Here is a 23,205-nt window from a genome sequence, read left to right on the forward strand (position 1 = left end):
CGCGTGCCGAATCAGTTTAGGGCAATTTCGTTCTCGCAGGGACGCGCAGAAATTGTCGAAGTTGTCTGCCCCATGGCTGATCAATTCGACGTATTCTCCACGCCGAGAAACCACTGTTATTTACCTCTGATTTATTTACGTCCATTCGGGCTCACCCCCGTCACGATTATGTTACGATCGTTGCAATACCTTGCGTACGCATATGACATTGCACCACGGTTGCACCACGCACGCAACAACGCGACAAAGGAAAAATTTGGTTATAAGCGTATATTGTCCGTAACCCGCGCGTGATGCAAACAGGTTAATATAAGCATCCGTGTGTTTGTTACGTTGCGGCGAAATGTTACGCGTCTACCGGCATCGATGGTACGACAATAACGATGCGATCCGTTCTCCTGTTTCACATTGCGTCACGTTGATAAACCGCGGAATTTCGGTATTTCTCGGCCGTACGAAGGATCGTTAACGGCCGGGAACCGGTATGACGGGGGCTACGCGGGCTACGATAAAACACGAACAATTAATTAGAATTATGTAAAATTGAAATTCACCAGTGGAAACGGACCGTCAGTCGACGGGATCGCGTTACGTGACAAAATATTAATTACAATCGAATATAGATTAATTTTATGAGCGCCGGCGCCGCGGCTCGCTTCGTAAATACACGATTGTAATTATAGAACGACTTCTTGTTATCGCTAGACCGCGGATTTTATGCAATTTATGACAAAACCGAGTGCATATGTAGACGACACTGCTGCAACGATTTAACCCTTAAATGCATATTGTTGCCAATTGTCTACATTCCGGTTCCACTTAATTTTATTCAAAAACCTGAGCATGTGCGTTAATACGTTAATACGTCGATAACAATAGACTATAGACTATGTGTGAAATAAAAGACTTGACATTACTTTTGGCGAGTAAGTTAATATGTTTTTTGACATTTGAATGTAGTGGGTGATAACCTTCAATGTGTTACTTGGAGAGATATTTTCTTTTTTCGAGTTTCCTATAAAGGAAAGCTTTGTGTCACAACAAAAATCGCAATTGCTTTGCTGCATTTCATTTATAAATAACGTGAAAATTCCTATACGTCTACAATAATTTTCGTAATAAACGCATATTGTTGCCAAAAGTCTACATACAACATTTTTTCAAAATAAATACTAAATATTATTACCTAGATTTTTTTATTTATTTTCCTATATTTATATATATATATATATTATTTATTTTCCTATATTTATATATATATATATATATATATATATATATATATATATATTTATATATATTTATTTATTTATTTTCCTATAAAAAACGATTTTTTAAAATTCAAAACAAAAGATCATGCATTTAAGGGTTAATGATTTCGATTACATTGTTTTATAAGTCGTTAAAATTGTTCGAAACGAAAATAAATGTTTGCGCGGTTCCTGCTTCTTGCAACGGATGTACGAGATTTTTATTTTGCAGAAAGATCCGCGGTCTAGTTATCGCCGTAATCGCAGGGTTTACGCGATCATCGCCTTGAAGCTGACACGCGCGTCGCTCGAAAACCGGTCGCGGATTAAGAAATCAAGCTTACGCGACCAAATTAACAATTAAGTTTACGGAGAAAGTTTAGGAACGAAACCGTATCTACCCGAAGGTCGCGGATGCAATTAACCGAAGCCTTCCCACCCACCCTTTCGCGGTAGCATGAGATTACGATCTGCGGCAACCAGGAAATCGATTGTCCCTTTAATCATTCCTCTTATAGTATTGTATCGTTCATTAGTTCGATCACGATCAGAATACTGCCTCATTACATGGTGTCCATATTACAGAAATCAGTGTGCCAAGTTAGCGATCTATCATATAAATCAGCGAGCTAAATAGAAACCGTGAAAACCGTAAATTGCAACGTGAATTTTTGCAGATGCGATCACACAAACTTCTACATCAAATGACTTATTATGATATCATATTATTATTATTATATTACTATTATTATCATCATCATATTATTATAATATTATTATTATCATCATCATCATCATATTATTATATCATATTATTATTATTATCATCATCATATTATTATCATATGATATCATATATATCATAATTACCTGCGGATACACCCCCACAAGAGGATTAGGACACCTGCTGATTTAGTATAAATTGTAATTTTTCAATTAATTTAGTTAATGTCTTTTTGTACAGTATTAAGTTTTATAGCATCGCATTGTTGAAAGTACATATTAAGTTATAAGTAATTGTTACTTATGCAATTAGGTTACTCTTTTTTTGCATTTTGTTCATCGAAAACATATATGCCGAGTTCATTTCGTACGATATCTTTTCGAAATACAGTAAATTTTCCCTACTTAGCGCTCAGCTTGAAATAAAAAATGGACGATTTGGAAGACGATTCTAAATGCCAAATGGACGATTTCAACTGTCTGAATAGGATTTTTGTAAATGTAAATAAATATTGTGACCGTATCGATTGTTTTAGTTGCAACCATAAGTTTGTGCTTGACATTAAATATTCCATTACCTTTCATGTATAACTGCTTGATCTACTAAAGCCATCGATACATTGGTGTGAATAATTATAGACTCAAAGCAACTTTTACACTTTTAGTGATATTTCAACGAAACCTTAACAAAATATCATATTTGTACATGTATTTCTATTTTATATTATTTCTAATATAGAAATATACAAATACAGTTTGTTTCTACGTTTTTGTCTAAGTGTCAGTAAAGTTATAAAAGTTGCTTCGAGTTTATAATTATTCACAGCACTGTAAATGGTTTCATTTGACTGAGTCATTCTGTATATTAAAAAAAAATCATAACAAAATAACATATTTGTATATTTCTATATTAAAAATAATAGAAAATTGAAATATACAAATATGACGTTTTATTAAGTTTTCATTTAGATAACAATGTAAAAGTTACTTTATGTCCGTAATTATTAGATTGCGAATTTTATGCATTTATACAAAAATGAGTAATTGCAATTTGAACCACAATAAAGATGAATTGAATTAAAAAACGCCGATACATTTCTTACGAGTCACTAAAACTATTGAACAAAGAGAGAAATTTCAAAGTCGCCCCTACTGCCTGCAACAAATGCAAAAAATATTTATTTTGCACAAAGATCCGCAGTTTAATAATTATCCACACCGCTGTAGATAACTAATGAATAAATCATTGCCGCATACCACTCCTTACGATTTGGCGAGAAATTTAACAGCTTCCCTACTTAGAAGTCGAGCAAGTTTTCGACTGCAATTTTCAACCGTTTCGAGGCTGTTCATTGTGCATTCGTAGTTCATCGACACTGCACCAGCATGTCGGCGACTGTCCCGGCTCTTCCCCCGAGACTTTCGTGACGCTCTCGATCCTCGACCCTGAGGATAAATGGTTCCCGCTTTTTCTCGTCGCCCAATTTACCGAAAAAGAACAGTTAAGATTCGACGCGCCGTTTTTTCCGGGCAGGCGAATCAGGGGAAAGTCTTAGCCTCCGAAGGAGAATCGTAGACGAGGCTCCACTAGGAATTCGAGTCACGACCGTGGAACGATCTTCGAAACTTACGGTGTCACAACCTTACGACGTAAAATGTATGCCCGTTTTTCGTATTTAGAACGTGAACGAGCCGCACCCAATCTGTATTACTGGTTCAAGTGAAACTGGCATTCCTGCTGGCCGAGGATTATGTCATCCAAGGGTCGACGGATGACCTACGATGTCATCTTGCTCCATCTACGGAGAAATCAGTACCATTTACAGAGCATACAGCAGTAATGTCTCTCCAATTGACGCCCAGATTGCGCACAAAAATGGACAATTTGGGAAGAGCAGATAAGATTATTCGAGCCTTGCGGTTTATTTTTATAGTTATAAATTGTCCACAATTATAAAAACGATCCGCAAGGCTCGAATAATCGTATCTCCTTTCCCCAAATTGTCCATTTTTGTGGTCAATCTGGGCGTCAAGTGGAGAGACATTACTGTATGCTCTGTAAATGGTAATGATTTCTCCGTAGATGGAGCAAGATGACATCGTATGTATTTCGGTTTATTTTTATAGTTATAAATTGTCCACAATTATAAAAACGGGCCGCAAGGCTCGAATAATCGTATCTCCTTTCCCCAAATTATCCATTTTAGTGGACAATCTGAGCGTCAATTGGAGAGACATTACTGTATGCTCTGCAAATGGTACTGATTTCTCCGTAGATGGAGCAAGATGACATCGTATGTATTTCGGTTTATTTTTATAGTTATAAATTGTCCACAATTATAAAAACGATCCGCAAGGCTCGAATAATCGTATCTCCTCTTCCCAAATTGTCCATTTTTGTGGTCAATCTGGGCTTCAAGTGGAGAGACATTACTGTATGCTCTGTAAATGGTACTGATTTCTCCGTAGATGGAGCAAGATGACATCGTATGTATTTCGGTTTATTTTTATAGTTATAAATTGTCCACAATTATAAAAACGAGCCGCAAGGCTCCCTTCCCTCCTCTTCCCAAATTATCCATTTTAGTGGACAGTCTGAGCGTCAGTAAGGGAGACATTACTGTACTTCCTACCAGGGTTGGCATAGGAAGCATCCGCAACTACTGTAGGTGCTTTGAAAATTTGCTTCTTGTGCACATCGACGCCTATGGGCGTCTATAAACGATCGGCAAATTTGGTATTATCATCATTAATCTTCTGACCACGGGCGAGTTATTGATCTTTCGGTATAAAATCAATATTATAGAAAGAAATTTTTAAAAATTTGAGATTTTTTAAATTTAGTTTTTATTTTTACCAGATTTTATAAAATATTTAAAACCCGAATTTCACCTTGCCCACGGTTGGAGGGTTGACGCACGCATGTAATACGGTTCGGGGTTATAGAACATTTCGATGTAAATCTGGAAAATGCACGCACGTCGTTCATAGTGTAGGTTGCGGTTGAACTATGATATGCTCTGTGCATGGTATGTATCAAAATCTACCGTAGCCAAATAACTGTGGATTTTAGGAAATTAGTCTGGGTTAATTTCATTTGAAATGGAAATGAGAAACAATTATTCAAAATAATTCGATTCGAACCGTCATTTACGATGCTCTTATTTGCAAATAAAAGTAATATCGAACCATTTGAAATAATGATAATTTCAAATAATGAATTTATTTCGTTATTTTTTTATTTCAAACGCGTCGAAGGAAATAATCCAAAAATATAACTAAGTAAAATATCCTCAAATATGACAAGAGAAATGAAAATAGTATGTTACAATAAACGTTATTTTAAAAAATCTTCACAGCAATTTGTTTCAAGCAAAATTTTCCATTTATAAAGATATAATCTTTGTAATTATATGCAGTAAAAAGATATTATTTAGAGAAATCTTTGCAGTAATATGCTTCGAGTCAAACTCTTTCCCCACAAAGTTCATCCTGAATACATTGTGTGCTGCGTTGGTCACATACGGTTGACATTAATTTACGACTAGTTTGAGAAACTCATTTTTATTGCAATATACATAACCTTGACTAGTTTGAGAAATTCATTTTTATTGCAATATACATAACCTTGACTAGTTTGAAAAACTCATTTTTATTGCAATATACATAACCTTGACTAGTTTGAAAAACTCATTTTTATTGCAATATACATAACCTTGACTAGTTTGAGAAATTCATTTTTATTGCAATATACATAACCTTGACTAGTTTGAGAAATTCATTTTTATTGCAATATACATAACCTTGACTAGTTTGAAAAACTCATTTGTATTGCAATATATTCGGACAAACTGTATTTAACTAGGATGTTGAAAGTGCAAAAGAGTTAAGATACCATCCGTTATGATCAATTTTCACTCTCTAGTTTTAGTTCAACTAATTAAATTATTTTAATATTGTAGGAAGTTTTGAGGTTCATTTTCGGCATTTAATGTGCTAAGAGATTTTTGTCAAGATAGATTCAACATTATTGTCGAAAAAATTAATCGTTCCACTGGTGAAAGACGGGTGTTATTCTTCAGAAAAATGTTCCTTATTATTGAATAACCATTTAACATAGTCAGATCGATACTCTTATCTTGCAGAAGTGTCAATGTGAATGTCAATAAATTTAAATCAGACTCAATTTCCAAGAAGAATTTCACAACTATTCCAAATAATTATTTCAAACAGTGAACAAACAAAATAACATGTTATTTAAGATAATATCTCAAACAATGTTATGTCAAAAGTAATCACAGGCATGGAAATAACTATGAAATAAAATAACATGTTATTTGAAATAATATTTTACGTAACGTAACTTCAAATGTGCCCAGATCCTTTGAATTTAATTTTCGGGTTTCAACCATTAGACTACGAGTTACGCCCCGTCAAGCTCGGTTCAACGTTGTAGCAAACTCTGCCAAAGGATTACATTTACAAAAAACCTTCGCCGATAAACAAGAGCAGGTTCCCATAGTTGGTCGATGACGACACCCGGATGGGCGGATGGAATTAGATCTGGCCGAAGATCAGAGGGGAACCGATCAATCCTGTAATTAGCATGTCCACGGGCCATCGATCCCGGGCTCGAAGCACGTCGGACCTCTGAAAAAACCGTCTAGATTCGACCTTAGAGTCCGGCCGATGAAAGTAACGAACCCGGTACAAACCGAACAAAGCGATTTGGTATTCAGAAGCGTGTTTCTGTCGCATCGTGCCTCGCAACCACCGTTCTGTTGCCATTCTTCGCGTAGTGGGAGTATGTGTCTCGCGGAACCAACTATAAAAGCGGTCCGCCTAATCGTTTTGGTATCACAGTCTCACACATCGTTCCACTCGAAACACCCTCGAGATCCTCAACAAGCAAAATGAGTTCCGCAAAGTTCTTGGTAAGTAGAACCGCAGCAAACGCAACATAAATACACCCCCCGCCCCCCTCCAAAAGTATTAGGTCACCTGGTAATTTCGTATAAATTGTAAAATTTCGTTAGGTGATATCTGCAAGCCTGCAATATAGCGAGTACATATCAAAAGCACATATTAAGTTACAAGTGTTTGTCACTTGTTAGTTTATCCGTTTACTGAATTTTGTTCATTGAAAACGTATTAAAACGATTCCCCACATGTCTCCTCAATACGTGGAACATAAAATGCATGGAACATCAGAATCAGAAATAGAAAGAGTGTCAGAAATAATAGTAAAACTACTAAAACTGATGCCGAGATTAGTTCAAGAAATAATAAATTCAATTTTCTTTTATAAAATTGACGTTATTTTTATTACAATATAACATACATATGCGTGCTTGTTACAATTTAATATAATCAACTATGGAATAAATATAAAATATTATAACGATTTCGTATCGGGTTTACATATTTATTGAATTTTCTATTAGTATCCTAATACTTTTGGAAGTGGATGTACATATAACATTGTCTCGATTTCTGGAAGCTTGGCTTAACGCTTCAAATTCGCAAAATTCGTTCGATAAAAATTGCGTTGCTCGCGTTAGTACCAATGATGCAGTAACCTTGACATAACCTACCTAATCGATACCGTTTTCCCGAAAAGGTCATCTTCGCCGGTTTGATCGCCGTCTGTTCGGCCGGTTTGATCCCAGCAGCGGTCCCAGCGGCTGTCGCGGCTCCGATTCCAGCGGCTTTGACCGTCGGAACTTATGCCAGTAGCTACAACGCTCATGCGATCAATCACGCTTTCGCCGCACCATACATCACGAGCCCAGTGGTTGCTCATGCAGCGGCACCCATCGCTGCTGCACCTTTCGCCGCTCATGTTGCACCCTACGCTTACACCGGCTACCCAACAGCGGCACTGATCGCCGGCAGACGTTGAGTCCTGCGCGAACCCTAGCCTGTTACCTCGAGAAGAAGAGGACCTTGGAACATCCGGCTGCGATCGACGATCTTCTCTGAATAGGGACGCGTACATCTTTCGTTCTCCAACCACCGACAACGCAACAGGATGTTCCAGCGATCGTCTTCGACAGTTTCCTTTCATCTAATTGGCTGTTTCTATCATGTACATTTTACAAAATAAAATACCTCTTTGTCTCTATTAATCGATTCTCTTTTTTTTTGCTATGCACTCCTTGTAACCATGATTGATTGTTCCGATGATGTGTTCTTATTAAGGGTGGAGTAGATCGATGACGGTTGTAACGTGTTAAATATCTCGAAATATATGATAAATATTATCACACGGTTCAAATATATAGAGTGTCCCAGAATTATTGTACAAGCGAGAAATGAGGAGTTTCTGAGGTCATTTGAAGTAACTTTTTCCTTAGCGAAAATTCAATCCGCGGCTTCGTTTGCGAGTTATTAAAGAAAAACAGTGACCAATCAGAGGCGAGATCAACTGGCGCGAGGCCGCCGAGCCAATCGGCGGAACTGAGCTTTGACCGCTTGTTGCATCGGCTGCTTCGTGCCAGCTAATCGCGTCTCTCATTGGTCACTGTTTTTTGTTAATAAGTCGTGAACGAAGCCGCGGATTGAATTTTCGATAAGGAAAAAGTTACTACAAATGATCTCAGGAATCCCTCATTTCTCGGAAGTACCATAATTTTATATTATATAATGTTATATATAATATATTATAAATTATAAATTATAAATTATATATTATATATTATATATTATATATTATATATTATATATTATATATTATATATTATATATTATATATTATATATTATATATTATATATTATATATTATATATTATATATTATATATTATATATTATATATTATATATTATATATTATATATTATATATTATATATTATATATTATATATTATATATTATATATTATATATTATATATTATATGTTATATGTTATATATTATATAATGTAAAACGACAATTGGAAATAACTTTTCGATATCTGAAAGCTAATTTTCCTTTAAAATTGTGACACAAGTGCTTTCTTAGCAAATATATTCTTCCTTCTTGTTTTGAACCTCTAATTTCATATGTTCTAAAGAAATACTGATAGTTACTTTGCATGTTATAGATAACAAGCATGTTATAAATAACAATTTATAATTATAGTTTGAAAGTGCAGTCGGGGACGATTGTAACACCGACAGTCGAGGTCGATTCTAAGAGATTTCTATATCTAATTTCCTTCATCTTATTCTTTAAATAAGTACCTACATTTATTAGGTTAACTAATAAATTAAAAATTGCCACAATTCAATGACATAATTAAACTTTTAGAATGCCTCGTACAATAATTAGAGAAACTACTAAAGGAGCCATGGATATAAAAGCATGCGAAAATGGCTAGGAACCTTACAGCTCGAACAAATTTAATGAAAAATAGGTCCAATGTTGTGGCGTAATGACTGGACACATGAAGAATGCCATGCTGTGTGTTACAACTGACCCAGGGTTATGACCCAGGGTCGGGGTCGGTCCTAACATTTCACCTGCTTCCCATATCTTATTAATGGACTGCGGATCTTTATGCATTTATGAGATGTCTAGATTTTTAAAATGCAAGAAACCATTTTTGCAATGAGTAATCTTTTAGTTACCAGAGGCAATTTTTTTTTCATTCCGATCTCCGTAAAATGACGTACGAAAATTAGAATTTGCATAAAGATCCGCAGTCTACTTATTAATATTATTAATATTATTAATATTATAATATTATAATATATAGTAATAATATTAATAATATTATAGTATTATTAATATCATTAATATTATTAATATCATTAATATCATTAATATCATTAATATCATTAATATCATTAATATCATTAATATTATTAATATTATTAATATCATTAATATTATTAATAACTTGGATATTCCTCGATGCACAACAAAACCACTGTAACTGAACAATCTCAGATAAGTAGGTAAGAGTAAAAATTTGCACGTGTCGTGCAAATACAATAGTTGATGCGTAATCGTGTTCGAAAATCAAAGTGTTACAACCGTCCTCGATCTCCCTTACGTTTATATTGGATCTGCGATTAAAGCTACAAGATCATTGATCGAAACAACGAGTACTTGTCGAACTTGAAGGCGCCATTGAAGTAAGGATCACTTCTCTGCAGGATCTTCGAGAAACCTGAAACGGCTGAAGTGGGACAGTGTGCGCGGATTCATCCCAAGCAAATCGAAGGACCAAAGTGTCGTAGCATTTATCGCTCGATCGATATTCTTACAGCATGAATCGCATTTTTGCGCGTCCATTGTATTTCGTTGGATGATTGCAAGTGATCCGACGTGTTCTTGCTAAGGGTACGTTTACGATGCAGCTACGATTAAAATTGTAAGAGCATCGATCGAAGCAACGGCTACTTATTTGTTGAACTCGGAGGCAATGGGCATTCTTCTCCAGTATCATTCAACTTTGAGAAACCTTAATGAACTGAAGTGGTACCATGAACGCAGTTTCATTCTAAAGAAAATCAAAGAAAGAAACTTTCGCGGCTTTTGTCGGTCGATCTTACAAGTTTCATCGGCAACGCCAGCGTAAACGCATTCTTCTTATTCGCCCTTTGTGTTTCGTCGAACGATTTCAAGCGACTCGACGCGTTCGCGCGAACAATTAACCCTTTGCGGTCGAAGCTGTTTTAACTGTATATTTAAAATCATTTTTCTGACTTATAGCATTTTCATTTTACAAGATAAAGTGCTTTTTACGCGTACGAAATTGAGTCCCGTGATTCTGAAATCTAAACTTTGATCATTTAAAAACTATCTTAGAACGTGATATAATAATTTTAATGGTGCCTCGGAGTCACCACTCGAGTGCAAAGGGTTAAATGCTACTGCAGCAAGCCCAATTTTTTTTGTTCGAACGAATAAACAGAAAGGATAAGAAGAAACGAAGGTGCCACGGTGAAAAGAGCCGGAACTCGGCGGTATGCGTATGTATTAACATAATTGGAGGGAGACGGGCGCGGTCCAGTTCGCTGTCCCGCCGACCCCGGAAACAAAAGATGCCTGGCAACCGGCGAACAAACGACGACTCGTTGATCGTCGTTGCCGAGGTCGAACCTTTCCGTTTTCGTGCGTACGCTCGGGACAATCGCCTCGTTTCGGATCGACTTCGCGTTCGTGTCTCGCTGGTGGGATCAAGAGGAGATTAATCAGGCGAGTCGTTCTCAGCAAGCTTCTCTAAATCCGCGGAGTCTATCCCCAGAGAGAGAAGAAAAAGCAGACAGGGAAAGAGAGAGGGGGAGAGAGAGAGTGAGAGAGTGAGAGATAGAGAGAGAGAGAGAGGGAAAAAAAGAAGGGCTTCGACTAAGAGATAAGGAAACGGTGGAAAGGAAGCTTCGCGAAAGGAACTTCCGAACGATATTTAACGAAAATGCGTGAGATCGCGCATCTCCAGGCGGGCCAATGCGGCAATCAAATAGGAGCCAAGGTAAGGCACGCGCAAACCCCATCTACTACCCCCCGGCAAAAAGAATTCGAACATCTTATAACCCTAGGTCGGCTAACACTGGGTCACACTGTAAAAATAGTAATTAATTAATTTATTTTTTTATAGTAATCAATTTATTTTTTCAAAATCTATTTTTTTCTTCACCAGTCGAACATGATTGCCACTCAATTTTCCGTCATAACGTGTAATATTTACAGAAAAATTAATTCTAAATACATTAGTTTATAGTGTATAGTATGGGTCAGATATGACCCAGTGCGGGTCATACTCTGTGTCCCTGTGAAAGGTTGGCCGTTCGAGGGTTAGAACGCAATAACTTCTTTAAAATCGGTCTAAAACATTGGAATTTTTTAGAAATGTTAAAAGGTTTAGTTTACAGTACAATTACTAAAGTAATTTTTTAAAATTTTGCTATTACTTGGAATTAAAAAAAGAAAAAGGAAACTTTCTTAACTTTTCTATCTGAATTTAAATATTGCGTTTTGTAGATCTCAATCATTTATACGTATGCTGAAAATTTTATCGAAATCGGTTGGCGTTCTTATGAGTTACAAATAATTAAAGATCGTGAAAATCGCAGTTTATTACAGATTTTAACCAAAAGCAGGTAATTTTTACATCTTTCAGCGGCCGTAGCTCGACTGTGCGTCAACCGATTTCAATGAAATTTTCAATATGCATATAAGTTAGCGAGATCTATAAAACGCATTTTTTTTTAATTTTTCTTCCAGGTCCAAATAAAAAGGTAAAAAAACGAAAGTTTTTTTGGTTTTGTCGTCATTCCAAGTAAAGCAAAATTAAAAAAAGTATTGTAGTCAATGCACATGTTCTTTTAACATTTAAAAAAGATTCAATTCATTTGGCCCAGTTTTCAAAAAGTTATTGCATTTTAAAAGGTGTCTATCCAAATAAAAATTTCGTATAACGAATAAAAGATAAACCAAATTTTATTTGTTATTCGATCGTTTGAATAGAAACGGTATTTTTACTCGATGAGTATCGAATAAATATTAGGTCTACCGGAAAGTTCTGTCCGTTTTTGAATTGAAATATAACACAATTTTCATACATTTAATAATATTTATTGTAGAATATACTTTCCATTGTTACTTATGACTTCCTGCCAGCGTCATGGAAACTTGTAAATGCCATTTTTAAAAAATGATTTATTTTTAGAGGCGAAGAACTCAACTGGTGCTTGGTTGACATCAGCTTCAGTTTTGAAATTTTTTTCCTGTAAAAAGTTTTGCAAAGAGAGAAACATGTGATAATCGGAGGGTGCTAGGTCCGGGGAGTATGGTGGATGCGACAGAATTTCCCAGCCTAGCTCTGCGATTTTCTGACGAGTCGCCAAAGCAGCATGTGGTCTGGCATTATCATCGGTAGCCATGTTTTCACGATCGCGTCTCACTTAATAATGACATGAGACATCTTTGTTTCAGTTTATTTAGAAGAGTACATGTGTGTAAATGCAATGATAAAGAGAGATAGTCATATATGTCTCAAATCAACACGTGCATATTGTTGATCGCGCACCGACACTGCGACCGTTGTTCGGTCTACGGGGGTTGTAAATTCCCGACTCTAATTTGACAATGTGGTTCGCGATGCTCTGTGCCCACTTAAAGTAACAGAGCTGGTAGTGAAGGGTATTGACTGTTGCACTTTTTAACAGAAATAACGACTTTAATTTAGAAGACTAGTTATAGTACATGGAGTGTTTTCGGTCTGTGTGGTGTCGAATGATTGTTGAAGACTATCTGCGCCTCGCGATGTACCGGCCTTTTTATTGAGGAAGCTTCTTTGTGAAGCTCCCCCTTCCCGGATAGAGACGTGCACTGATTGGTTTTTGCCGAAAGTTATGTTTGTCCAATCAGTGCCCTTTTAAATTTTAGCAACTCCCCGAGAGCGACTGGTCTCGGAGAGGACGTGATTGTTTTATGACACGGTCGACAGGTTTCCGCCGCCTTCGACGACACAACAGAAATTCCTCCAGGTCAACTCACGGTAGCCTCGAGTACCGTGTTACGCACTCGGCTCAAGATGACCCTTCGGAAATCCTAGGTTTACGACACGTTATGGTTGGTGGAATAGCCGAAAATTAGTTTTGGAGGCCGGATGGTCGCCAGACGTAAAAAAGGTCTTTATTCTATTGTCGAATCCGTGTCGTAAACCTGGTCGACGAAAACTCGACGGAATTTGTTCTTCCGTGCCGGAGCAAATGTGCGGCGCAGATGTGCTGTGGAGTGTCTGATTGCTTGTTTTATGGGTTGAAAAATGCGGATAGTTGTACTGGCATGAAACGTTCTACGAGAACGGAACACATATGGATTGAAACTTGAAGTGACACTACCGGACAGAACTTTCCGGTAGACCTAATAATTTCATTGAACGAGAATTTATCCGACGAATAATGATATCTTTTTTATTCGTAGCGCACTTATTCGTAGCGTCGAATAAAATGTTAGCTTGAAATACTTAAAGCTTCGAATAACTTTTGCTAGCTAAAATAAACGCGTTGCCGAGCGTCGAGCCTCGAACATCATAGAACCAGCGGCTGATTAAAGGCATACAATGTAAACAGATAGAAAATGAAGCATCGTTGACAATTTTAATTTTTATATCTTTAATATGAACAATATTTTTATTGCGAATAGATTGTAGAGATTATCCTGATAAAAATGAGCCCGAACATGTCATTATTCGGACTATCTTTAATAACATTACAATTTTTATCATAACATTACATATCGATAAAAAATGTTCGATTACATTCGAGTTTGGACTCATTTTAATCGCGAAAAGCTCTTCAATTCACTCGTAATACTTTTATGAAAGCATATTAAAAAATGTATAAGTTCAAATTTTCATTGGTGCTTGGTTCCCCGTCTGCTTAAATTGTATACCTTCGGTGATTCGCTGACTCTTCGACGTTCGAGGCTCGACGCTCGACCGGCAAAAGTTATTCGAACATTTGTTCGAAGCCTTCGAATAAAGATACAGATAAAAGGTGAACATTTTATTCGACGCTGCGAATAAATGCGCTTCGAGCAAGAAAAGTATCTTTATTCGTCGGGTAAATTCTCGTCGAATGAAATCATTTACTCGATACTCGTCGAATAAAAACATCGTCTTTATTCGAATCGTTGTTTGAATAATTTTTTATCCAAGTAACGCCTAACTCTGTTACAATGTTCCTCCGCAAACTAACCGATTTCGACGATCCTGGATTAGTTCTGGGAGGTGATCTCCGACGAGCACGGAATCGATCCGACCGGAACCTACCACGGCGACTCCGATCTTCAGCTGGAGCGCATCAATGTCTACTATAACGAGGCTTCCGGAGGAAAATACGTGCCCAGGGCGATCCTCGTCGACCTGGAGCCCGGCACCATGGACGCGGTCCGATCCGGACCATTTGGTCAGATTTTCCGGCCCGACAATTTCGTTTTCGGCCAGAGCGGTGCCGGGAACAACTGGGCAAAAGGGCACTACACCGAAGGAGCCGAGCTGGTCGACTCCGTCCTGGACGTTGTGCGCAAAGAAGCGGAGAGCTGCGACTGTCTGCAAGGCTTCCAGCTGACCCATTCCCTCGGCGGCGGGACCGGTGCCGGCATGGGCACGCTGTTGATCTCAAAAATACGCGAGGAGTACCCGGATAGGATTATGATGACCTTCAGTGTAGTTCCGTCTCCCAAGGTATTCCTTTCATCCGTCGATTAAAAAGCTTCTGACGATACAATAGCTATATAGGGTGACTCGCCTCACGTTTGCAACTGAAATATATCTTTGTTGTTTTTAAATGTATTGTCAAATGCAGGGCTGAAGGAACATACAGCGGCCCACAGAAGTGTTTGTACACTTTTTAAAATGTAATAACTTTTTTAAAACTCAATTAAATGACATGAATTTTTTTTAGATGATAGAGGGACTAATCTACTAGACGATGACTGAAATGCCTTTTTTTTTAAATTTTGCTATTACATACTTAGGATGACAACAAAAAGTAGAAGACCTTTCTATCTGAAAATGTGATCGAAATCGTTAACCCAGAGTCGAGCTACAGACGTTGAAAGATTTAAAAAATTGCAGATTTCTGCCAGTTTTTTAAAATCGTGATAAAACTGCGATTTTTACCATATTTAATTTGTTGTAACTCACAGCAACGTGAACCGCTCACGATGAAATTTTTAGCATGCATATAAGTTACCGAGATTTACGGGAGGCATTTTTTAAATTTCCGTTATAGGCTCAGATAAACAAGTTAAAAAACGAGAGTTTTTTTTAATTCTTTTTGTCATTCCAACTAATAGCAAAATTTAAGAAAATCTTTTTGGTCATCGTCTATTAGGCTAGTCCCATTATCATTTAAAAAAAATTCAGATTACTTAGTCCGGTTTGAAAAAAGTTATTGCGATTTTGCGTAGATTTTTATTTGTATCTTCTCATTTAATACAGAATTTGAAATATGAACTTTCCTTGAAGTAGTAGTTACATATGTATGGAAATAGCATTTATAAATATATTTAACTAATATAATATTCATATGTAATTACCTGTTTCAAAAAAAGTTTATCTGCCATTTATATTTATATGTAGTCAATTTACTACTTCAGAAATCTATTTTTTCCTGGTCTTGATCAAATGTGTTAAAGACAAGCATGGAAAGGTTCACACGATGCTACAAAAATATTTGTTTTCATATTATTTGATTTGGAGATATCAAAGTCATCTTCTATTTTCAAACGACCGAACCCCCTTTTGAGACTTTATCTGCCGGCAGTTTTTTAATAACTCTGTTGAAATCGAAGATCAACAGTTAAGAATGTCTAAAAAAATTGTTCGAGAATTACACACACACACACACACAATAATATCATCCATAATCTATAAAACTAGTTAGATTAACACAATGTAACAAGTCTTTTAGAAATTGTTATTTAAAAGAATATTATCAAGCTTCTCTTTAGACACATTTCGATCACAGTGTCGAATTTTTATGAGTAAATTTCCGGTGATTTAAGTGTTTAATTAGGTTTACAAAACGTGTCAAAATGACGCAATCTGAATATTTAAATTTATGATTATTGAAATTGTACAGATACATGCTTGGAAAATTTATAAATTGATTTCATTTGGCACATATATCATGATAAGAATGATTAAAAATCTGAATAAACATATGCTTGTTATTTTTACGAAGGAATATAAAATAGCTGGTTTTAGTGTTCCATGAACCCAGCTGTTAAATGCATATGGTGATGCAGTCCCTTTCAGTTGGAATTCAATGGCTATAGTTATTCAAGGTCATTCATGTTCACGGAAGAGAATAAGATTTAAAATATAAAAAGCATAACCTTCAGTGTTATTGATTGTTTAAACCTTATACGTTCTCTCTGTCCGTGACTCTGAGTGACTTTGAATAATTATAGTCACCTAATTCCTAATGAAAGAAACTATTACCGCACGTGCTCAAAAAGAGGTGGTCCCGTTTAACGAAATGAAGGAATCTGATACTTCAAAAAAATAACGTAAAAGCAAATATTTTTATGGCATCATGTGAGCCCCATTGAACCATTCAACTTTGTCCTTAATACATCTAGCGCATCTTCAAAAACAACAAAGATATTTGAGGTGTAAACGTTAGGTGACTCACCATCGTTTATGAATGTGAAATATGTGCATTTATAGTAAAATTGAGTAAGTTGCAAGTTAAAGTAACAGAAAGATTGTAGTAATTGAAAAATGTCGATGCATTATTTTTAATTCATCAAAATGATTAGAGAAACAAAGCATTTTTTATTTAGTTTCTATTTCTTAAAATTGACTGAGACAATTTTTATTTTGCATAACAATCCGCAGTCTGCTCGTGACACACATATAACAGTTACAGTTTTAACCATTCTTATAATATAAACAAATTCGATCATGTAAACATTAACTCGGAACATTATATAACAATTTTTACCGATGAAAATAATTAATTGCTTACCGTTTTGTATTCCACCTACTCACTTTCGTCGTAAATTACATGAAAAACCCGCAGTCTAATAACAAATAAACTGCGAATCTTTAAAATAAATTTCTTAACGAATCGTAAAGAACAGAAGTTAAATAAAAATATGTTTCTTCTCTTAATAACTGCAATAAATTAAAGGAAATGTGAAAACACATTTAAATTCTTTTTACGTCTTCGTTACATAGTATTTCAGCTGGTAAATATTTGCATAAATAAATGCATAAAATCATCGGTCTAATAATAAGAAGATTGCGGATTTTATGCATTTATGGCAGAAATGGGGATAGATGCAATTCGAAACGGCAGAAAGTTTAAAGGAATAGAAAGGTGTCGATATATTATTTTCGTTCTATTAAAATAATTAAAGGAAGAAAGAAATTCCAAAGTGATTGCTGTTGTTTGTAATAGATGCAGAGAATTTTTATTTTGCATAAAGATCCGCAGTCTAATAATAAAATACGCTTGTTTCTTTCGGAAAGATTGTCTTTATTTTCCGGCGTTTCCGGCTTGTTTGTAACGGATGCAGACAATTTTTATTTTGCATAAAGATCCGCAGTCTAATAATAAAATACGCTTGTTTCTTTCGGAAAGATTGTCTTTATTTTTCGGCGTTTCCGGCTTGTTTGTAACGGATGCAGACAATTTTTATTTTGCATAAAGATCCGCAGTATAATAATAAAATACGCTTTTTTCTTTCGGAAAGATTGTCTTTATTTTCCGGCGTTTCCGGCTTGTTTGTAACAGATGCAGAGAATTTTTATTTTGCATAAAGATCCGCAGTCTAATAATAAAATACGCTTGTTTCTTTCGGAAAGATTGTCTTTATTTTCCGGCGTTTCCGGCTTGTTTGTAACGGATGCAGACAATTTTTATTTTGCATAAAGATCCGCAGTCTAATAATAAATCACGTTTATTTCTTTCGGAAAGATTGTCTTTATTTTTCGGCGTTTCCGGCTTGTTTGTAACGGATGCAGACCATTTTTATTTTGCATAAAGATCCGCAGTATAATAATAAAATACGCTTTTTTCTTTCGGAAAGATTGTCTTTATTTTTCGGCGTTTCCGGCTTGTTTGTAACAAATGCAGACAATTTTTATTTTGCATAAAGATCCGCAGTCTAATAATAAAATACGCTTGTTTCTTTCGGAAAGATTGTCTTTATTTTCCGGCGTTTCCGGCTTGTTTGTAACGGATGCAGACAATTTTTATTTTGCATAAAGATCCGCAGTCTAATAATAAATTACACTTGTTTCTTTCGGAAAGATTGTCTTTATTTTCCGGCGTTTCCGGCTTGTTTGTAACAAATGCAGACAATTTTTATTTTGCATAAAGATCCGCAGTCTAATAATAAATTACGCTTGTTTCTTTCGGAAAGATTGTCTTTATTTTCCGGCGTAGCTTCGATACGTTTCTCCTGACAATATTCTATGGCCAGGTGTCTGACACTGTGGTGGAGCCGTACAATTGCACCCTATCGGTGCATCAGCTGGTCGAAAACACGGACGAGTCTTACTGCATCGACAACGAAGCACTTTACGATATTTGCTTCCGCACGTTGAAGCTAACCACGCCGACTTATGGCGATTTGAACCATCTGGTGAGCGCGACGCTGAGCGGCGTCACCACGTGCCTCAGGTTCCCGGGTCAATTGAACGCTGACCTGAGGAAGCTCGCTGTGAACATGGTGCCCTTTCCTAGACTCCACTTCTTCATCCCCGGCTTTGCCCCCTTGACGTCCAGGTATCATCGTTGTTCCTAAAGCATACTTTTCCAAGAATGGACAGCATTAGGGTTGCCAACCCTCCAGAGTCGCGATAAAGGGCACTCAAAGTATTATATTTATATTAATTCCTGTTTCATTATTCTTGCAACTTGTTGGAATACAATTTTAGAATTAATGTTCACGTGAACGAACAATCGGGGAAAGTTTTATTTTAGTCATTCAGGTAATAATATATCGACTGGTTAAACGTAAAAGTTGTATTATTAGAGTAATCATTAGAATTCAATCAAAAAAATTTTACTTCAAAAATGTATAAAGATTGAAAAGGAATATTTGGAACTTTTAAAATCAAAGCTAAAGTAAACTTTCAATTTTTCAGATTATATTTGTTCTGATTTTTGGCAGACTTGAGTTTGGCAGATTTAAAAGTTTTTTCGACAAATTCTGACTTTGAAATTAAAATATACAAATAATTAATTTGTTAATAATTCCTAATATATTTATATCGTTAATTATATAAAATTCTAAAATAATATCCTTCGAATAAAATCCTGATAAAAAAGAAAATCCACATAAATTTAAAATAGAAAAAATTAAATCAATAGTTTTTAAGGGATTTATATATATAAAAAAAGTACAATCAAACATCTATTTCATTCACTTCTCTATTTAGTTGACATAACATTAAGAATTCTTTCACAGTAGGCTTTGATGTTATAGGAATTGAAAACACATACGAAACTATTTTCAAAATATTCATATATTTATGATCAGCGTTTTCTAAAATTATGTGCCATTTGCTACCTTATGTTTTGAATCTTTTAAAAATTATATTAATATTACTTCACCAACAAATTATTACAATCATATTCAAATACAGTTTTTCTTTTAGCTTCGAATCTTCAATATAACATCAACAAATTTCTAGTATGTCGGAAATTAATTATTTAACAGGCTTTGAACTGACAATTTGCCAAATGTAAAATTTTCATCGAAATTAAAGTGTTCTTCTAAATAAGTAATTGCTAAACAAAGAAATAATTTATAGTCATCGGTAGTCTCTATCGGTAGTCTAATTTCGAAATAAAGAAAATTTGGCATTTTTTCTAAACCTAAAAAAGGAAAAGGACAGAAAAGCTGATTAAAGAACTGTCTGATTGGACATACAGTGGCGGACTAAAAGTATTCATACAGCTTTCAAAACGCAATAACTTTTCTTAAAACTGAGAAACAAGTATACTATACTAGAGTACCTCTTTTTTTAAATTTTGCTATTATTTGGAACGACAAAAGAAAAGAAAAAACACTAGATTTTTAACTTTTTTATCCGAGCTGACAACGAAAATTTAAAAATACATGTTATAAATGTCTGCAATTTGCATGCATGTTGAAAAATTTATCGGAATCGGTGAACGCAGAATCGAGCTACAGGCGTTGAACGATGTAAAAATCTGCAGATATTCGACAGTTATCGGTCGACAGTGTAAAAAATCGTTTCGAAAGCTCGTATCAAGGTCAACTGATTTCGATACAAATTTTAGCGTACACGTAAGTTATCGAGATCTTTGAAACGCATTTTTAAAATTTTCGTTACAGGCTCGAGGTAAACAACTTTTTACTTTCTTGTTTTCTATTCCAAATAATAGCAAAATTAAAAAGGAGCATTTTAATACAGTAAAGTAGTTTCTCTAACATTTGTAAACAATTCAAGTGATTTACTCCAGTTTTAAAAAGGTTATTACAATTTGAACCCTTTGCACTCGAACGTATTTTAACTCTAAATCCCCAAGACAGTTACACCGACCTACAATATTTCCATTTCATATGATTTATTGCATTTTGCGTATGAAATCGAGGCTATTGGCTCGTAAAATATTTACAATTTCAACAGTTTCTGAAATATGAACAAAAACGTGGTCTAGAAATTTGTAATGGCGCCCCAGAGTTGCCATTCGGGTGCAAAAGATTAACGGGTGTCCAAGTACTTTAACACGTTGAATGCCACGCCGATTTTACAGAAATTGTCCGTGGCGCCACGATGAATTTTCTTTTATGTGATACATATAATGTAGAAATATTGTCTGCAATAGATAAGTTACAGTGTATAACCATGTTTGACATGTTAATTGCGACAGAAGTCACGGTTTGAATTCATGATGGTAATAATACAAAATTTTAGATATTGACATTTGTTTTAAAATAATTTAAAAATTTCCGAGGACATTTCCGATTACAATTTTGATACCTTCGAAATATGACTGATCAACACGTTGAATGCCACGGGGGCCACCGGTGACCGGCGCGCCTAAATTGATAGGAATATATTTATATATATATTAATACAAATATATATTAATATATCATATATAATAATACAAAATTTTAGATATTGACATTTGTTTTAAAATAATTTGATCGGTCATATTTCGAAGGTATCAAAATTGTAATCGGAAATGTCCTCGTGCAGAGGATCGCAGCAGTACAGGGCTCTGACGGTCCCCGAGCTGACGCAGCAAATGTTCGACGCGAAGAACATGATGGCAGCCTGCGACCCCCGGAACGGTCGCTATCTGACCGTGGCGGCTGTGTTCCGCGGTAGGATGTCGATGAAGGAGGTGGACGAGCAGATGCTGAACATACAAAACAAGAACAGCAGCTACTTCGTCGAGTGGATACCCAGCAACGTGAAGACCGCCGTCTGCGACATTCCGCCCCGCGGTTTGAAGATGTCTGCGACGTTCATCGGGAACTCGACGGCTATTCAGGTAGAGCATTCGAACTCGAGGAATATGTCGGAGGCGATCGATCGAGGAGATCCCGGCGTGTGCTTTTAGGAGACGAATCGATTGGTCGGTCTGTTTGTAGGAGCTGTTCAAGAGGGTGTCGGAGCAGTTCACCGCGATGTTCAGGCGGAAAGCGTTTCTGCACTGGTACACGGGGGAAGGCATGGACGACATGGAGTTCACCGAGGCGGAGAGCAACATGAACGATCTGGTGTCCGAGTACCAGCAGTACCAGGAAGCCACCGCCGACGAGGAGGGCGAGTTCGACGAGGAAGAGGAAGGCGAGGGTGAAAACCAGTGAGACCGATCGGCCCCCGTGCAAATTCCACGCGAATCTCGTACCATCTGGAAACAACCAACATCGTCACCGCCTCTCTCTCCCTCTCCCATTCTCCCCGTCTCGTCATTCCAATACGTTTCTGTTCTTCTCACGGCAACAGCTTTCATGTCAGAATCAATTCTGTGGCCTGTATGCACATGCGTGCGCGCGCGTATACGTTCCCCGGCTACATGTACACACGTATGTATTGCACGTCGCCGCACACGAATGTACCCACGCGAATACAGCCCTCCTGAATCCCAACCCCCTACTTGTAGTTCACCGTTCCAGCAGCGTGTTACGCGCGCATCTATCGCGTTGCAATCTTAATTCTTTGTTGTGTTCTTGTCTGTCGAAACTTGTCGTGTAATACACCATGTGAAATGTAACGACCAGACCTGTTTCTATCTGTTCCAAGAGTTAACCCATTGTAAGCGACGGCGGACTCCGACTCGTCGCTTAAAATTGTTACATAACGTTTACAAATGATTTCAACGTTATGGAATTCCTTTATATTTTCGAAACTGTTAAAAGTGTGATTGTTGTAATATATATATGCATGAAATTGAATTTTCTGATTCGTGCAACAATTACACTTTTAACATATAATATAATTATATAATATAATATTTAAATTTATATGTATAAATATGTTATGTATTATATTATATTATATAATATTTATATATATAATGATATAATTATATATTATTATTATTATTATTATTATTATATTATATTATATATATAAAATATATATATAAAGATATGTATAATATAAATATATTATATATATATATATATATATAATATATTTCATAATATATATTATGTATTATAAAATATATTATACATATCTTTATATATATATTTTATATATATAATATAATATATATATATATATAT

At 35.8% G+C, this 23,205-nt stretch overlaps 2 protein-coding genes across 2 annotated transcripts; both read left to right on the forward strand.

Annotated features, from left to right (window-relative positions):
• Positions 1 to 6,799: 6,799 nt before the first annotated feature.
• LOC117222941 (uncharacterized) lies at positions 6,800 to 8,101 on the forward strand. Its single transcript, XM_033475005.2, has 2 exons — positions 6,800 to 6,907; positions 7,594 to 8,101. The coding sequence occupies exons 1-2, from the start codon at positions 6,887 to 6,889 to the stop codon at positions 7,873 to 7,875; spliced, it is 303 nt and encodes a 100-aa protein (XP_033330896.1). The 5' UTR covers positions 6,800 to 6,886; the 3' UTR covers positions 7,876 to 8,101.
• Positions 8,102 to 11,029: 2,928 nt separating this feature from the next.
• LOC117222960 (tubulin beta chain) lies at positions 11,030 to 22,409 on the forward strand. The gene is made up of 5 exons (XM_033475026.2): positions 11,030 to 11,434; positions 14,690 to 15,154; positions 18,910 to 19,214; positions 21,665 to 21,962; positions 22,063 to 22,409. Exons 1-5 carry the CDS (start codon positions 11,378 to 11,380, stop codon positions 22,279 to 22,281), a joined length of 1,344 nt encoding a protein of 447 aa, XP_033330917.1. The 5' UTR covers positions 11,030 to 11,377; the 3' UTR covers positions 22,282 to 22,409.
• The last annotated feature ends 796 nt before the right edge of the window (positions 22,410 to 23,205 follow it).

This window comes from Megalopta genalis, chromosome 12, assembly GCF_051020955.1.
Source record: "Megalopta genalis isolate 19385.01 chromosome 12, iyMegGena1_principal, whole genome shotgun sequence".
In the NCBI taxonomy this organism is placed as follows: domain Eukaryota; kingdom Metazoa; phylum Arthropoda; class Insecta; order Hymenoptera; family Halictidae; genus Megalopta; species Megalopta genalis.